General features: G+C 38.4%; 2 protein-coding genes across 11 annotated transcripts in view; one reads left to right on the top strand and one right to left on the bottom strand.

The window, feature by feature from the left end:
* TRIM24 (tripartite motif containing 24) overlaps positions 1–6117 on the top strand; it is a 123390-nt gene extending 117273 nt beyond the window's left edge. For both annotated transcript variants that reach the window (XM_003896656.3, XM_003896655.4), the window contains exons 15-19: positions 102–430; positions 1442–1574; positions 2619–2693; positions 4397–4546; positions 5287–6117. In XM_003896656.3, coding sequence (XP_003896705.1) covers positions 102–430; positions 1442–1574; positions 2619–2693; positions 4397–4546; positions 5287–5496 — 897 coding nt within the window. In that variant the 3' untranslated portion in view covers positions 5497–6117. The remainder of the gene's footprint in view (positions 1–101; positions 431–1441; positions 1575–2618; positions 2694–4396; positions 4547–5286) is intronic.
* Positions 6118–12600: 6483 nt separating this feature from the next.
* The window catches only part of SVOPL (SVOP like), a 75377-nt gene continuing 68850 nt past the window's right edge, over positions 12601–19127 (bottom strand). For 7 of the 9 annotated variants that reach the window (XR_001901254.2, XM_031665133.1, XM_009203943.3 and 4 more), the window contains 2 exons: positions 17902–18015; positions 14436–14768 (listed from right to left, as the gene is read on the bottom strand). Coding sequence is in view for 7 of the 9 variants with exons in the window: in XM_031665133.1 (XP_031520993.1) it covers positions 14757–14768; positions 17902–18015 (126 nt within the window). In the remaining 2 variants the exon portion in view is untranslated. Of the gene's footprint in view, positions 14158–14435; positions 14769–17901; positions 18016–19127 lie in introns of those variants that run through there. The other 2 variants (XR_645474.4, XM_021936312.1) reach the window with 2 other exon arrangements.

The following is a 19127-nucleotide window of genomic DNA, read 5'->3' as shown; positions in this document are numbered from 1 at the left end:
AAGCAGCCAGGTGCTCACTAGAGAGTGGTCCTACAGCTCAGAATTGCATTAGTGATAAAATTTTTTAAACACCAGTTAAATATATATTTTTTCTACTACAGGCCAATTATCCAAGAAGCATACTCACCTCCCTGCTCTTAAATAGCAGTCAGAGCTCTACTTCTGAGGAGACTGTGCTAAGATCAGATGCCCCTGATAGTACAGGAGATCAACCTGGACTTCACCAGGAGAATTCCTCAAATGGAAAGTCTGAGTGGCTGGATCCTTCCCAGAAGTCACCCCTTCATGTTGGAGAGACAAGGAAAGAGGATGACCCCAATGAGGACTGGTGTGCAGTTTGTCAAAACGGAGGGGAACTCCTCTGCTGTGAAAAGTGCCCCAAAGTATTCCATCTTTCTTGTCATGTGCCCACATTGACAAATTTTCCAAGGTAAGATAGTACTTCCCTTCCCACATTCTTTTACTCTAAACTTCTGAAGATTACTTAAATGAAATTCTACTTGGCACAAATGTATACTCCAAAATCCCAGTGAATAGTCTAGGTTTTCCCATACCTTTCCGCTTATTCCTTGTGCTTCTTTCAAGAAATTAATCATTCAGCCTGAGCAACACAGGGAGACCCTGTCTCTACAAATTAAAAAATTAGCCAGGTGTGGTAGTGCATGCCTATAGTCCCAGCCACTCAGGTGGCTAAGGTGGGAGGATTGGTTGAGCCTGAGAGGTCAAGGCTGCAGTAAGCTGTGATTGCACCACTGCACTCCAGACTGGGCAACAGAGCAAGACCCTCTCCCTAGTCATTATAAAAAGAAAATAAATAACAGGCCCTTTAAATTATCACAAGGTGTCACCATAAGGAACAATGTCCTTAGGCATAACAGCTACCAGTTTATTATGTCTTTTTTCCAGGCATCAAACTGTATCATTTACAAGTATTTCAAGTAAATTCTCAAACCCTATGGGGATGATGATCATCATCCTGACCAAGATGGTTAAGAGCCATTGGGTTGATCTCTCAGTTCTTGGAAGGCTATACTTTTGAAAATTTAATTTTATAAACTTAGAGTAACAAGAACAGTACAAAGAGCTTTTCTGATTTCTGAATCCTTTGGAGGAAAAAAATTCAATTATGCCCTAGATATGTGAGCCCTAGATTAATGTGTTAATTTGTCTAGGTGGTTTTTTTTGTTGTTGTTTTCTTTTTCATATATGTATCTCACACCTTCTTAACTAGATTTTGATGTTAGGCCCTTGCATTATATTTCTGCTGTTTCCTCTCAGCCTGGTGCAGTATACCTAGTGGTATGTGGTAAATGCTGAGTGATAAAATTCATGCCAGATAAACAATTCTGTATCATAGATGTCATGGAGGAGGTGGGAAAGGGAAGTAGTGAAGAGAGGAAATGATGCATTAGAAATTCAAAAGTACATTGTCCCCCTACAGTGGAGAGTGGATTTGTACTTTCTGCCGAGACTTATCTAAACCAGAAGTTGAATATGATTGTGATGCTCCCAGTCACATCTCAGAAAAAAAGAAAACTGAAGGCCTTGTTAAATTAACACCTATAGATAAAAGGGTAAGTCTTTGAGCATTTCCAACCTAGCATGTTAGACAATTTTTTGGTAAGATGCATTATTGTACTGTGGTGCCTTTCATCAGAGAGGTGTATATCCATCCAGATTTTATACTGATCCTTTTTATTTAGGAGTATTTTTTTTTTTTACAAAGGTATAACTTTCTTTAAATTAAAAAAAAAGTCACAGAATTTTGTGTGTGTTTTATAGAAGCTTATTGTACCTGAACAAGATGGAGTATGTAGCCTAGACTTTTAAATTTAATCTACCTTAAGTAAATTTCTATTTTGTTTTATTTCTACCATAGATAAGTTTTTTTCTCAGAATTGCCACCAAGGAGCTAGGTTTTTTCTTTACTCTTCCTGGAAATAATTCTTTTTTTTTAACCGAATGGGACTAGACTTATGCATCAAAGCCAACTGATACATTTAACTGTAAATAACATTTACAGCTACCAAGTCAACACTTTGTTACCAAAAAAACGCCTTTGCTAAATTATTAAATAGAACAATCAATATGAAAGTTGTCATGCAAGAGGGAACGTGCCCATTCACTGCCAGTACTACTCAGTGGTTACTGGGATAAACCCATAAGCAGGGAAGTATGAATAGCAGAGCACATGGTTGGACCTTCTGCATGCAGAGAGGTGCCTTAGGTCTGTATGCACATTGAGAAGGTCCACCTCCAGTTCTCCTGAGAGACATATGTTCTTCCTTTATGGAGTATTATTAATTTATAATACACAGACTGGAGCAATAAGTGCAAATTTATTGTTAGAAAACTTCAAATGGGTTTCTAGTGATTGTCAGTTCATTCAATTACAGGGCCTGCTCCCAAATATCATATATACCCTAAATTGTCAAGTAGTACAGTTCAGTTAATGATTGGGAAGGAGAACAAAACTCCAAGAATCAATAATTTTTTTGTATTTGTCTGAGTTTAAATTTTTAGTCTGATACTTTGGAACCTCTGAGATTGTTATTTAAAATAAGCTGTGAATTCATTGTTTTATAATATTTTATCTGTTTTTATTTATTTTTGCTTAGAAGTGTGAACGCCTACTTTTATTTCTTTACTGCCACGAAATGAGCCTGGCTTTTCAAGACCCTGTTCCTCTAACTGTAAGTATTAATGTCATTTTGTGCATGTTTACACAGTGGAATGCTTTTCTGGAATTTTTATTTATGAGAATCTAGCTTATATACCATTTTCTAGTATTTTTTAATCTAAACCTTAAATCTTAATAATACATACTGAATGCATTGATTCTATATAGGTACACTTTTAGTAAGTGGCCCAAAACTTGTGTTCATTTCTCAGGTATTCTTTCGTCTTTTCTCGTCTATTTTACTTAGTACTGGGGTGTTTGGGGTGATTTCTGTTAATTGTCTGTATCTCAGGAGTTTTAGGCATGTTTCCAAAGCTGTTGGAAAAAAACTTTGTTTGAAATAAAGACATCTCTCCCTGCTAAATTTTCCGTACTTATTTTTATTTATAGGTCCAGACTTCAAGTAAATAAGTAGACTTTACCAATACAAAAAAGTTGAGGTTCATATTGAAAGTTTGATGTGACTTTAATGCATAATTTTAGGGTGCTGGAAAGGGCCTGGTACCCCAAAAAAGTATTCTAATGTCTGAACCCAGGAGGCGGAGGTTGCAGTGAGCCGAGATCACGCCATTGCACTCCAGCCTGGGCAACAAGAGCAAAACTCTTGTCTCCAAAAAAAAAAAAAAAAAAAAATTTAATTTGTTCTATAGTTTGATAAATCTCAGATTAGTACAAAGTTAGAAGAGTATCAGCTTAGTAAATACATTCAGCTGATAAACAGCTTCTTTCTTAAGAACAGGTTTGGAGAACCTGATATAGGAAATAAATACTTCCAGGGAGAAGGCTCTTTTGTACCCAAAAGAGGCAGGGTATTGAATTGTGCTTTCTGTTATCCTGGCTTAGAGTTACGTTATTAATATCAACAGCACTGACAAAGTAGCCCCCTTTTTCTTAATGAATATCATCTCATTTAGTCTGTACAAAATGTTGTGAGCTTGGCAGGATTATTCCTATCTGGAATATGAAGAAACTGAGGTTAAGTCACTTACCCAGGACTGTGATACTGAGCAGCAGAGCTGGGGATTAAACCCAGATTCGAAGTCCGTCTTCCTCTTTACCACATGTTATATAAATACATGCAGCAAAAACATGTCAGATTCTACTAGAAATGATATTATTTCTAGTAATTGCTTTTTGTTTAATAATGAAAGAAAATCTAGATGATTTAAGAGGGAATATGTGAAGACAAGTTTTTTCATTAAAAATAATTGGGACTGGGTGCAGTCGCTCATGCCTGTAATCCCAGCACTTTGGGAGGCAGATTGCTTGAACCCAGGAGTTTGAGACCAGCCTGGGCAACATGGCAAAACCCCATCTCTATAAAAAATACAAAAATTAGCCAGCTACGTTAGCACATGCCTGTAGCCCCAGCTACACGAGAGGCTGAGGTGAGAGGATCACTTAAGCCCAGGAGGCAAAGTGCAGTGAGCCGAGATTGTGTCACTGCACTCCAGCCTGGGTGACAGAGCAAGACCCTGTCTCAAAAACAATAATTGGTTAAACTTCTTGGAAAAAGTAACACAAACCTTTACCAGTATGTATGTGGAAGGCAGTGGGCACTTGTAAACACTGTTAAATGGGTTTCTTTACTAATGACAGATAGCACAGAGAAAAGCAATGAGAACATTCTGAATTTTAGAGCACATCTCATAGAATATATTTAGGACAAGGTAGAATTTAGCTATTTATATTATAACATCTCATTTTTTTTTAAAGGTGCCTGATTATTACAAAATAATTAAAAATCCAATGGATTTGTCAACCATCAAGAAAAGACTACAAGAAGATTATTCCATGTACTCAAAACCTGAAGATTTTGTAGCTGATTTTAGATTGATCTTTCAAAACTGTGCTGAATTCAATGAGGTGAGGCTAGGGGAGGGGAGGGGCAGGAAGGAATAGCAGTGTGAAAATCATTTTATACTAAACACCGTGTCAACATAGGAGACCAAGATGTCTGAGTTAGAAAAAATTTCCAACTTTTCAGATCAGGGAATGCAGGAGAGAATTCAGATAACTCTATCCACATTTATATTCAAAGGTTTATTAGATGGTGATGGAAATGTAAATTACAGCTGATAACAGAAAGACAAAATATTTTTCTCTGACCTAAAATTATTCTTTATCATTCCCACCTTTATTTCTTATTTTTATGTTGATCTTGAAATATTAAGGATGTGGGCCAAATAGCTCTAATTTAAAAATTTCTCATCTGTCAGTTCATCTAAACATCTGTCAGACTTAGGACCTTTTGCTGCTAGGTGGTTTGTTCTCTGTTACTCATTGTAAGAGTACTACATTTAATTTGTTCTAAAAATACCTGGTTCATGATCCTATGGTTATGGAATCCTAACTGATATATCTTTGGCAATACAGTCCTACCATTACCACCTTCTTTTAGAATAATCCAGTCTTTTACTTTTTTCCACACTTACGAATCTTTTATTTTAGCTGGCCTTCTGTACAGAGACTTTGTCTAGTCCTAGACTATTATTTATTTCAATGACTATGCATGAACATTTTTCAAAACAGCGCATTAATATATCTAATCTCACAAGTCAAAAATGTGTCCTTTCTTTACTCATATTTTTATTTTTATTCAACAGCCTGATTCAGAAGTAGCCAATGCTGGTATAAAACTTGAAAATTATTTTGAAGAACTTCTAAAGAACCTCTATCCAGAAAAAAGGTTTCCCAAACCAGAATTCAGGAATGAATCTGAAGATAATAAATTTAGTGATGATTCAGATGATGACTTTGTTCAGCCCCGGAAGAAACGCCTCAAAAGCATTGAAGAACGCCAGTTGCTTAAATAATATGCAGCACCACTAGCTTGTGCTGGTTTTTAGATTTTTTTTTTTTTCAAAAAAAACATTTGTCAGTAATTTAACATCACTACAAAGAAGAGTTTGTGACTACTCTGATCTCTGTTTTGGACGTTTACTAGACTTTTATTTCCTTAATAGCCCATTTCTGTTAACCTCTTATCACTAAGAAAGAAGGAGATGAATGGAAGAAAGAAAATGGAGAGAAGGAAAAAAGGATGGAAGAAAAAAGGATGGAAGAAAGAAGCATTGAAAACAAAGACATTCTTCCCCCTTCTTGGATTTTTAAACCACAATCTGGAGCGATAGCTGCTGTAGAAAGGAAATAGACTTTGTATGAACTCTTCAGTTGAAAAGTATACGTGGTTTGGATGTGTGCGTTAATTCAGTTTTAGAAATTAATACCACTACCCATGAATTATATGGCCTGACAATGTGAGTTAGGTGTACTGTACTAAAGAACAGTACTCCGCAAACATGGGTGGTAACAAGAGTTCCATCCCAGGAGGCCAAATGGTGCAACAGAAGGGTAGGTTAGATGCTATTAAGAAGGCACCTAATAGTACATCATGTAAGATGGCAACTGTATTAAAGAAAAATCTGGAAAACAAATGTTTGTTTGATTTTTTTTTTGTTTTTATCTTGTCTGTAGAGGTGTTTGGTATAGCAGGTTTTCAAGGCCACTTTTTATACATTTCTAGATCTAGATTTTCAACTTCTTCCACTGAGGGAAGTATGCACATTTGGTTTTGCTGTGTGTCTATGTGAGGTTTAACTGTACAGGTGATCCTTTTACAACAAGCCTCATTGTTTGCAGTATAGCTGTTAGTGGAACTATCCAAAATATAAATACAGCAGCGTGCACTGTATTTGATGTGAGGTTTCTTCATCTACTGGGCATTAAATATAAGTTCCTCTGAAAGGGACTCGTTTTTGTGGTTTTCATCTGTCTGTAATTTGGAATGAAAATGTGTTGTGGGATTTTGGGAGCAGGCAGTTGGGGGGAATTAATAGTGATTTTTTTTCCCTGAAGCATCTAATGTTTTTCTTTCAAGAGTCAGAACATCAAATTTAATCTTTGATCTGACTTCTGATTTTATTCTCCTGATAGAGATACAAAAGACCTATCTTCTGAGGACAAGCATTATTCTTAAGGTGCCAGACCTACCCGGTTCAACTGATCTAGATAGAAGAAAATTGCTGTGCCACTAATCCAGCATTTGACACAATACCTAAATGGTTTGCCGAAGTTAATCTTAATTTATAAAACATTAACTGGAGTAAATTTTTCTCCTTAGGATGATAGAATAAAAAGAGCTGACTTTAAAGAAGGCTATTATTTGCATTATATCACCTCCCATAAATTTAACATAGAAGACTTGGTTTTATCTACATGGCTTTACTTCTTAAAGTGGAAAATACCCTGTGGCTAATTCATTGAGTTTTCAGGTATTGCTAAAGATAAAATATAGGGAGAAAATAACTTGTTAGCAATAGCTTCCCGTTGTTTATATATAGGTCTTGTTCATAATATGTCAATTACGTATTGTTAAAAAGTCCTAATCGCTTTTCCAAATATGTGTTACATGGTAATGTTTGTCATTGTTGTTTTAAAGTTGCATTTGACATTTGTTCTCCAAAGAGTGTTTGAACAGATTTTGATAACAGTGCACACATCTTTTGTCTTTTTTTGCTCCAGCATTTTATTTTTAGCACAGCAGCTGTGGAGCTTTTGCTAATTATTTTATTGTTGGTATCTTAGAATACTGTTCGTCTGACAGTTTATTCTTCCATACTTGTCTCCCGAGTTAAAACAGTTAAATTATTTAACAACACAGTTAAATTATTTTGAGAATCATTACAAAAGGGAGTTAGAACTTGTCAGAGTAAAACTGTAATTTCCTAAATGTGACTAATGAACCCCCAACTGTCACTATTACATTCAGTGCCATATTTATCTTTCAAAACAGTATTTGTTTCACCCTAACCATCTTTGGCTGAATGAAAGGCAGTTGAGAACCATCTTTTCGTCATACATAATATATTAAAATATAATTATATTTAAAGTAAAGGTCTTGGGGCCGGGCACAGTGACTCACGCTTGTAATCCCACCAGCACTTTGGGAGGCCAAGGTGGGCGGATCACAAAGTCAAGAGTTTGAGATCAGCCTGGCCAACATGGTGAAACCCCCGCTCTACAAAAAATACAAAAATTAGCCGGGGATGGTGGCATGCACCTGTAATCCAAACTACTCAGGAGGCTGAGACAGGAGAATCATTTGAACCCAGGAGGCAGAAGTTGCAGTGAGCCAAGATCTCACCATTGCACTCCAACCTAAGTGAGAGACTCAGTCTCAAAAACAAAAAGTAAAGGTCTTGGGTTTCTCTCTGTAAATAGCCCTTGTGTAATGATCTTTAGATTAATATCCTTTGACTTTATTAATAAGTACCTGTGTGCCCAGGTGGATCTAAGTCATCCTTAAATTCTATTCAAATAGAAATAAACTATAAAATGAGCGTAACTATAACCTACACTCATTTATCAAGCATTCCCCCAAAAGTTCAGTGCGATTCAGGTACCCTTGACCTAAACTTGTACACTCCAATGTACATCTTTGATAAACTCTGGAAGATTTCCCTCTGGATTTGGGATCAGGAGCCCAGTGGGCCCCCATTGCTGAATGTTTACCACACCTTTGGCTAGGGCTTATGGATGAGCAGACTACGTGGAAGCTAGGATTTACTCAGTTCCACCTCACTGACAGCTTTTCTAGGGGCCAAGCAACTGACTTTCCTGCGTAAGGAAGCCCAAGTACTCAACCAGTGACATATATGGCCATTCGGCAAAAGTATAAATGGATGGATGTAGACCATATTGAATGTAGAATACATTTTAGATCAGTATCTGGCATTGCAATCATTTTGCCTTTTGAATTAACATGCCCTGCTTGTCTTTTCTGAATGGAAGGGTAGGAAAGTAGAAGGTACTAAAAAGGAAATGTAGTTTCTAAGCTAAAGAACTGGCTTTACTACTACTATATTTTACTACCACACAGTAGTGTAGATGTAGTATAACTTGGTTAGGAATGCTTTCCCAAAGGTTACCTCCATAGTCAAAAGGGTGAGTATACAGCTGATTATTCCATTTATGAAACTGCATTTCAATATCCTGTGCTGCTACTGTGCTTAGACACTTAGTTACATTTGAGTTCCAAGGAGAGAGAGAGAGAACAGGAACTCCTCTTGCTGAGCTCTGGTCCAAATTAATGTGAATGCCAAAAGTAAATTGCTGCATATGAATAAAAGGTTTTAGGTTTAAATTGAAGATATATTCATTTTAAGGTTTATATGTATTGGTTGTGAATGAGAGAAATTGAGTGATCTGATTGGCCATTAAAATTACGGTAAACGGGCCAGGTGCAGTGGCTCATGCCTGTAATCCTAGCAGTTTGGGAGACCGAGGTGGGTAGATCACCTGAGGTCAGGAGTTCAAGACCAGCCTGACCAACATGGTGAAACCCCATCTCTACTAAAAATACAAAAATCACCCAGGTGTGGTGGCACATACCTGTAATCCTAGCTGCTCAGGAGGCTGAGGCAGGAGAATCAGCCTGAACCCAGGAGGCAGAGGTTGCAGTGAGCTGAGATCACACCATTGAACTCCAGCATGGGCGTCAGAGCAAGACTGTCACCAAAAAAAATTATGGGGAAAGGCCACGCGGTGGCTCATGCCTGTAATCCCAGCACTTTGGGAGGCCGAGGCTAGTGGATCACCTGAAGTCAGGAGTTGAAGACCAGCCTGGCCAACATGGTGAAACCCCGCCTCAACGAATATACAAGAAAAGTAGCTGGGCATGGTGGTGGGTGCCTGTAATCTCAGCTACTTTGGGAGGCTGAGGCAGGAGAATCACTTGAACCCAGGAGGTGGAGGTTGCCGTAAGCCGAGATCACACCATTGCACTCCAGCCTGGGCAACAAAAGCGAAACTCTGTCTCAAACAAAAAAAAGAAAAGAAAAAGAAATTATGGTGACCACGCGTTCAACCATCTGATTTCTTACTGAAATTGAGCTCCTCCTTTTAAATAACCATTTATATATTTTTAAAAGTATTTTATAGCCCTATGTAAATTAATAGTTGATGTCTTTTTATAAATGTTTATTGCATATTCATCTTGAATGTGAATTTACTGTTGTAATTCACATACTGGTGTTATGTTTCTGAGTGAGAATAATGCTAGCCAATCAGATCACAGATTTTTCCCCATGAAGGTTTTACTTATTGAGAGGGACATCTGAGGTAGTAGTCTTCATTTTTAATTTTTGGGGGCAGATTGGTGCTTTGGTTTTAATAAAAATTAACTTTGATGGATTTTTACTGTCAATATTTTACCACAAGGATCTTTTAATGGAAAAATTACTGAATATTACTTCAGCAGAGTTCTAACTTCTTTGAGCCTCCGTTACTACTCCTGTTGTTCCCCTGGCTGTAACACTGATACATATAGGGGCAAGCTACTAGTCCATAAATAGCTGTAATAGGAAAACAGTTTTTTAAAATTCTAACACATGTATTTCACCGACCTTAAAAGATTTTTTAAAAATTGACAGGAAGGAAAGCAGGTGGTAAATATCTTGGATTATTCTGCCTCATACCAGCCACTCCCAAACTAGAACCAAAGATGCCATGAAAACTTCTACTTGTCTGGAAGTTATTTGGGGAAGGAGGGAAAGACACAGAGTGGGGACTTTTGGGAGTCACTTTAAAAATTTAGCTATGTTAATTCCACTTGTAAAGTTTGAAAGGTTTTGATTCTCATAATTTCTGAGAATTACTATGTTTTAAATTTACTATTGGATATTTAACAGATCTTTCATGGGGCCAACCTATTTGCTTCCTTAATTTTCAAATTAAGTCCTAATTTGAGTCCTAAAAAAATCTTTCCTTGTTAGTTGCAAGTTAAACATTTAATAAAATTATTTTCCCATGTTTCCACATGTGGTATGGAATAAAGGCTGTTTTAACATTCCCTGCAAGATACTTGGGAATATGGATTCTTTGCCTATGTACTAATGCCTTTAACCCCAAGATAACTGAACCAGAAAATTCAGTCAGGAATCTTTCCATTGCAGATGACTGAATCCCAATTGCCATTGCTTTGAGGGAGAGGATAGAATATACAGATCAACCAGAGTTAAGCCCTCCTCACCTTTTAAATGAAAATGTACTGACCTAAGAAGTGGCATTTCTCCAAGGAAAAATCAGGGTGTTCTCTATTATTATTATTTTTTTTTTAGGCAGGGTCTCCCTCTGTCATCCAGGCAGGAGTGCAGTGGGACCATCATGGCTCATTGCAGCCTCCATCTCCTGGGTTCTGGCGATCCTCCTGCCTCAGCCTCCCAAAGTGCTGGGATTACAGGCATGAGCCACCGCATTCAGCCCAGGGTGTTCTTAACAAGAAGCAAAAACAAACTAGGCCACCAAGTACCAGACTGACGGTGATGCTGGTTTATCTGACTGGTCCTTTTAGGGATTTACTAATGAGGTTGTATGTTAAGAAAACCCAAGGTACAAACAGTTCAAAATAAATATTTTGGCATTCATATTATAAAAGTTTTTGCAAAATTTCAGGCCAATATTCCTAATGAACAGAAGTGTGAAAATCCTCAGTAAAATACTGGCAAACCGAATCCAACAGTACATCAAAAAGCTTACCCACCACGATCAAGTCAGCGTCATCCCTGGGATGCAAGACTGGTTCAACATACGCAAATCAATAAACGTAATCCAGCATATAAACAGAACCAAAGACAAAAACCACATGATTATCTCAATAGATGCAGAAAAGGCCTTCAACAAAATTCACCAGCCCTTTATGATAAAAACTCTAGGTACTGATGAAACATTTCAAAATAAAAGCTATTTATGACAAACCCACAGCCAATATACTGAATGGGCAAAAACTGGAAGCATTCCCTTTGAAAATGCCCAAGAAAAGGATGCCCTCTCACCACTCCTATTCAACATAGTATTGGAAGTTCTGGCCAGGGCAACCAGGCAAGAGAAAGAAAGGGTATTCAATTAGGAAAAGAGTAAGTCAAGTTGTCTCTGCAGATTGTCATGATTGTGTATTTAGAAAACCTCATCGTCTCAACCCCAAATCTCCTTAAGCTGATAAGCAACTTCAGCAAAGTCTAAGGATACAAAATCAATCTACAAAAATTACAAGCATTCCTATACACCAATAACGACAAACAGCACCAAATCATGAGTGAACTCCCATTCACAATTGCTACAAAGAGAATAAAATACCTAGGAATACAACTTACAAGCCATTATACACTGCTTTAAAGAGACTCTAGAAGGCTGAACAGCAATTAAGAGAAAAAACATAAATGCATAAACGCATAAACCTTAGTTGCTTTCTACAGCATACATAACCTTAAGAGTTTAGTGTGCACAGGTGTGATGTCTTGCATGCATGGAATGGTTTCAAAACAAATAGCATGTAAGTAGAGGCATACAACAGAGATTGCGGTTTCAGTTCCAGACCACTGCAATAAAGCAAATATCACAATAAAAATGGTCACAAATAGTTTGGTTTCCCAGTGCTTATAAAAGTTATGTTTATACTGTAGTCTATTAAGTGTGCAATAGCATTATATCTAAAAAATCTACATACCTTAATTTTCTTTCGCCAAATAGCTTCTCACATATCTTAATTTTGAAATAATTCATTACAGAGAAGTGCAATCATCTAAGCCTTCAGCACGTCAATCTTTTGCTGATGGAGAGTCTAGCCTCAATATGGATGGCTGCTGACGGTTCAGAGTAGCAGTTGCTGAGGGCTGGGGTGGCTGTGGCAATTTCTTAATGAAGTTTGCTGCATCAATGGACTCTTCCTTTTATGAAAGATTTCTCTGTAGCACATGATGCTGTTTGATAGTATTTGACCCACAGTAGAATATCTTTCAGAATTAGAGTCAATCTTCTCAAACTCTGCCACTGCTTTATCAACTAAGTTCATATAATATTCTAAATCCTTTGTTGTCATTTCAACAATGGTCACAGCATCTTCACCAGGAGTAGACTCTACCTCAAGAAACCACTTTCTTTGCTCATCCACAAGAAGCAAGTCCTCATCTGTTCAAGTTTGAGATTACAGCAATTCAGTCACATCTTCAGTCTCCACTTCTAGTTCTCTTGGTATTTCTGTCACATCTACAGTACCTTTCTTCACTGAAATCTTGAACCCCTAAAAGTCATTTCTGAAGGTTCGAATCAATGTCTTTCTCACTCCTGAGTTATTCTAACTCTTCCCGTGAATCACAGATGTTCTTAATGGCATCTAGAATGGTGAATTGTTTCCGGAAGGTTTTCTGTTTACTTTGCCCAGATTCATCAGTGGAATCACTATCTGTGGCAGCTGTAGCTTTATGAAATATATTTCTTAAATAATAAGACTTGAAAGTCAAATTTACTTCTTGATCTATGGTCTACAGACTGTGTGTTTTGTTAACAGACATTAAATTATCGAGATCTTAGGTGACTAGGTGCAATGTCAGTGAGCAGTAATGTTTTAGACGAAGTCCTTTTTTTGAACGATAGGTCTCAAAAAATGGGCTTAAAAAATTCACCATGCCGTAAACAGGTAATTCCATCATCTAAGCATTGTTCTATGTATAAAGTACAGGCAGAGTAGATTTAGCGTAATTCTTAAGGGCCCTCGAATTTTGAGGTCAATGAGCATTGGCTGCACCAGCTGCATTAGTCCCTAACAAGAGAGTCAGCCTATTCTTTGAAGCCAAGCATTAACTTGTAACTATAAAGTCCTAGTTGGCATCTTCTTCCAATAGAAGGCTATTTTATCGACACAAAAATCTGTTTAGTGTAACTACCATCAGTGATTTTAGCTAGATCTAAATAACTTGCTGTAGTGTCTCCATTAGCACTTGCTGCTTCACCTTGCACTTGCCTTCACAGAGAGGTAGGGTCTTGCTCTATGTTAGGTTTTGGCTTAAGGGATTGTTGTGAATAGTTTGATCTATCCAGACCAAACTTTCTCCACATTAGCAATAAGGCTGTTGTGCTTTCTTATCATTCGTGCATTTTACTAAACCAGACCCTTCAAGAACTTTGTGCATGCACAACTTGGCTGTTTGGCGTAAGAGGCCTAGCTTTGAGCCTGTAGCTTTCAACATACCTTCCTCACTAAGCTTCATCATTTGTAGCTTTTGATTTAAAATCAGAAATGTGCGAGTATTCCTTTCACTTGAACATTTACAGGCTATTGTAGAGTTATTTGGCCTAATTTCAATAGTACTGAATCTCAGGGGATAGGAAGGCCTAAGGAAAAGGAGAGAGAAGGGGGAACATCCAGTAGGCAGAGCAGTAAGAACACACATGTATCAATTAAGTTTGCCTTCTTACATGAGTGTGGTTAGTGGCACTCTCAAAACAATTACAATAGTAACGTCAAAGATCACCAATCACCACAACAGATGACCAAAATAGGACAGAGACACAGTGAGTACATGCTGTTGGTAACAGTGCAATATATGGAAGCACAATAAAATAGGACAGGCCTGTAATTACATGATGGCGAAAAGCTTGCTGCGTTCTTTAATCTTTATCAAGAGAATCAAAGACTCCCCCTATAAAAAAATAAAATTAGAGACAGGGAATGTAAGGAGTAAAATTGGTTTATTCCCTGCTTCTTGGTGATTATGTGTAATACTCATTCTAATTTAAGCATTTTATGAATAAGCAATTTTCATCAAACTATGGAGGCTGTAAGTTACATAGGCGAATTTGAATTTGAACTTGATGGCTATTCTAGTTGTTTTGAAAATAATATCATCCCAGGTTCTTGCCTTAGCTACAAAATTTCAGTTCAAGTTTAGCTACAAACCTCATGGGAGAATATCAAATATAAGTTTAAAATTTAGTATTTATTCATATAAAGGTTTACAGACTTGATTTCAAGGAATAAAAGCCATCTTTCCCCCACCATCTCCCTTTCACACCCCTTTGAAAGCTTAAGTTGTATTTTATAAAAGTACTTTATATATTGTCCCTCAAGGAAGAGATCAATATAGAGTTACCTACCCCATTCCCATATATGCCTTTAAAAAAAAAATCACTTTACTAATTACCGAGTAGCATACAGAAGTAAAACCAAGTTTTAAAAAATGCACCGCAGTTCTGAAGATAGAATTCATTTTTCTCATCTGGTAGACAGCTTTGCAGGTCTTCATTTAATTTGCTGGAAGAAAGTTATTTAATAGATCAGTAACAGACTTTTAAAAAGTCTTGTCCATTCATACTCAGCTGATATTTTAGTAATAGAAGATTCTTTAATAAAAAATTATTAGGAGGGAAGATCCTAGCATTTACCTTAGTGTATCTGAAGATATAATGCTAACTTTTTTATTCTAATATAATGCAGACGTCATTTAGAAAAATTCATATTTTATATAGATTATATATACATTATATGTATACATATATACATGCATATATATACACGTGTGTGTGTATATACATATATAATTTTTTTTTTTTTTAGAGACAGGGTTTCACCATGTTGGCCATGCTGGTCTCAAACTCCTGACCTCAGGTGATCCACCTGCCTCAGCCTCCCAAAGTGCTGGGATTACAGTTGTGAGCCACTGCACCTGACCAATATTCTCTTTCTAGATAGCGTTTTAGATTTTTAGTTTACCAGACTCCTCAAATCAGAGTTTCTTAGAGTAGTTGTAACACAGAATCAACACCACTTTAAAATTATTGACCAGGTTGGTTCATCCAAATTATTAGGATGTTGTCTGTGTGTGTTGTTGGAAGGAAGTTAAGATTTTTGACATGTTCTTATAAACATTTCTAGAAGCTGTATTGGTGTCAGTTAGGTGGTTTCATATGGTAACCACTCACAACACTGAAGTAGGGGGAGTGGGTGTGGCTGTGTATTTTAAGATTTTTCCCAAAGACATGTAGCCAGTTAGTGGCAGTCATCAAGGGATACATGCTCAGACAATTGTATGTATTGAACCTACTTGTTTGTTTAAAAGGTTATAAACAATCATGCAGAATCATTTCCCCATAGTGCTAAAACCAAGTCCCAGTCAACAGAAGAGGAAAAGTCTTCTAGGTAGATATGACTTGAATAGGAGATTCTAGATGCTGAGTCAGGTTTCCACTTATATGTATCATTATTTGCAAAATTAAGTAACACTAAATTCCTATTTCCTTAGTGTTACAGTCTGGTTTAAATTTTAGCCTCACTACAATATTAGTGTGCTCCTTTATACAAGTTGCTCAACTTGTGTCTTAGTTTCCTCATTTGTATAAAGGATCTGATAATCCTTTTGCTTATAATTAAAAGGAAGCATATCGATCATCTAAGTCTCTGGCTTTAAGCACTCAGTGACTGGATCACCTTTCCAAGTAAGGAACCTAAACAAAGCCCTAAATTCACAATTACATAATAGATCACCTAATCTGATTAAAATGCAATATTACATTAAAAATAAACTAGCCTTGAAGATAGGCAAACTAGGCCGGGTGCGGTGACTCACACTTGTAATCCCAGCAATTTAGGAGGCCAAGGCTGGTGGATCTCTTGAGGTCAGGAGTTCGAGACCAGCCTGGCCAACATGGTGAAACCCCATCTCTACTAAAAATACAAAAATTAGCCAGGTGTGGTGGTGGGTGCCTGTAATCCCAGCTACTCGGGAGGCTGAGGCAGGAGAATCACTTGAACCCAGGAGGCGGAGGTCGTAGTGAGCTGAGGTCACACCACTGCACTCCAGCCTGGGCAACAGAGTGAGACTCTGTCTCAAAAAAAAAAGCTTAGTTTGTCTTTTTTTTTTTTTTTTTTTTTTTTGAGACAGAGTCTCATTCTGTCGCCCAGGCTGGAGAGCAGTGGCACGAACTTGGCTCACTGCAACCTCCGCCTCCCAGGTTCAAGAGATTCTCCTGCCTCAGCCTCCCAGTAGCTGGGACTACAGGCATGGCTAATTTTTGTATTTTTAGTAGAGACGGGGTTTCAGCATATTGGCCAGGCTGGTCTCGAACACCTGACTTCAGATGATCTGCCCACCTCGGCCTCCCAAAGTGCTGGGATTACAGCCGTAAGCCACCGCACCCGGCTGCCTTTTTAATACTCAATAGTGCCTTCCTTGTATCTACTCACAGAAACAAAACATATCAGTATCAAAACAAATATGAATGCATACAAGGTTTACAGTGAGTAGGACGTAGCAGAGAGGGCAAGTTACACTCAGCCACAGAAGCACCATGACTCTACAGCCTCAGGGAGAGGTGGCATCTCAGGGTCAACTAAACTATGTGACCAGTGGCCTAACCCAACCATTCTCCCCCTTCCCCATAAGCACCCACACACACCCTTGTAAACCAGCTACAAGCTTTGTGTTGAAGACAGGAAGACATCAGACCCACCACCTGTACTTGGAGGTGACCATCCTTCACTGAATCCAACCATAAGGGCAGGGGTAGGAGAGTCCCTCTCTTCAACTTTGAGCCTGGAAGGATGCCTTATACTTTTGAGGTAGGGGTGTGTGTGCGCGTGTGTGTCTGTAGGGTGTGTGTGTGTGTGTGTGTGTGTATATATATATATATATATATTTTTTTTTTTTAATGTACTTTGCAAAATAGAGTGAGCAGTCAGTCCTGCTGTTAGTATTGGAAAGCGACTGGCACAACATTGGAGCTTTTGACTCAATTCTTCCCAGAGGGACCAGAGGTAAATGAAGCTGGACCAACACATGAAGACCATGTGACCCCAAGGACAACACAAATAGCTGTTGCAGCTCTGCCAGTCACTTTCAGCTCTGCAGTAAGGCTTATATTCAGATAGAAAAGTGGGAAGGGCAGCTGGGCGCGGTGGCTCACGCCTGTAATCCCAACACTTTGGGAGGCTGAGGCAGGTGGATCACGAGGTCAGGAGATCGAGACTATCCTGGCTAACATGGTGAAACCCCGTCTCTACCAAAAATACAAAAAATTAGCCAGGCGTGGTGGCGCGTGCGTGTAGTCTCAGCTACAAGGGAGGCTGAGGCAGGAGAATCGCTAGGAGGTGGAGGTTGCAGTGAGCCAAGATCGTGCCACTGCACTCCAGCCTGGGAGACAGAGTGAGACTCTGTCTAAAAAAAAAAAGAAAAAGAAAAAGAAAAGTGGGAAGGGTAGAATCCCGAGGCCTCTACAACTGTCACTAGGAAAAAAAAAAAAGTTCTTGTTATTCAAACCGCAACTTTACAGAAAGAAACTTGATATGAATTACCAGTTATCTTAACTACAGTGATGCCCATATAACAAGTTCATTTCCTCTGGGCAAAAGTGGTAGTCGAAAAGACTTCAGAGCTCCCTGCATCACTCACCTGGAGGGTCCGTCCTTTGGTTTCAATGGGGAGAGTAAATGCAGAAATGGCACATACAACACAGACAGACGAGAAGAGACACAGGGCCCCCAGTATTGAAGCACTCATAAGAACCTGCAAGTCACAAGAGAATTACTCACTTTATTATGCTCCAGTCACCTCTAAACTGTTCTTTATGTGAAAGGGAAAATACGGAGTCACTTCACTAACATGGTCCTTTACAGCCATTCTGCAGGTTGTACCCTTCCTGACAAATTGATTTATCTGAGCCACTCTGGTGTAGTCATTTTGTATGATTAGGCCAAGAGCAGGGACCGGCATTAACACGCGTTGGCCAGGTAAGACCCCTCTTGGCACCCACCTGTCAGTCATCTCCAGATCCAAGTTTTGATATCTGGAGAAGATGGGGGATCTGCCCGTTTTCCCACCCCCTTTCTCATACCAATTCAGCTTGCTTAACTTCTAACTCTCACTTCATGCTATATCCTCTCTCTGCCAAATATCCATTATCCCTTCAGTCCTGACAGCAAGAAACAGGCAAAAGTTTTTTTTTTTTGGAAGAGATGTTATCTCAGGGTCTCTGAAAGGATTGCTAATGTGTCTTGTCTCTGGTTATGGAGTTGTGTGACAAGCCTTGTGTGACACCAGAACTCTTTGGTGTCAATTTTTCCACAGTAACTGGGTTTCTGTCCATCTGAACACACGCTTTGGCCTGGATTTTTCATGCAGATACTGGCTAATTCAGATACTCCATCTCATACTTCAGTTTCTCTTGGTCTGTGTTCTTGGTAGTTCTCCATGAATCTCACAACAACAGTAAAGTATGAAGTGGTTAACCAACAGCAAAGCTCTCTAGAATCATAGAATAACATATTATAATTTAGAATGGCCTAGAAACTATCTGGCTGAATACAATTTCTTCCCTTTACAGATGAGCCTAGACTAAGTGACTAGTCTCAGTAACTACTTGTCCAAAGTCACATACAGATCCTGACACACAGCCTGGTGGTACCACCACCACTTAGGTTCCCTTATGATACACAATTTGGGAGTATACCTCCTGTGTTTCAGGGCTGCTGCCTTCCAAAACACTAAATAATTCCACTCACCGTGCAAACAGAACCCACAACATCGATCTCACTAATTATTTTGCAATTGCCCTAGCAAGTTATAGGTACTATGCTGATTTTTCTCCCAAAATTACAATTTTCCCCAAACAGGAGTTT

The sequence above is a fragment of the Papio anubis genome, chromosome 4, assembly GCF_008728515.1.
Source record: "Papio anubis isolate 15944 chromosome 4, Panubis1.0, whole genome shotgun sequence".
Taxonomy (NCBI): domain Eukaryota; kingdom Metazoa; phylum Chordata; class Mammalia; order Primates; family Cercopithecidae; genus Papio; species Papio anubis.
Note: the sequence above shows the minus strand (reverse complement) of the source record. Positions and strands in the feature narration are given on the sequence as shown.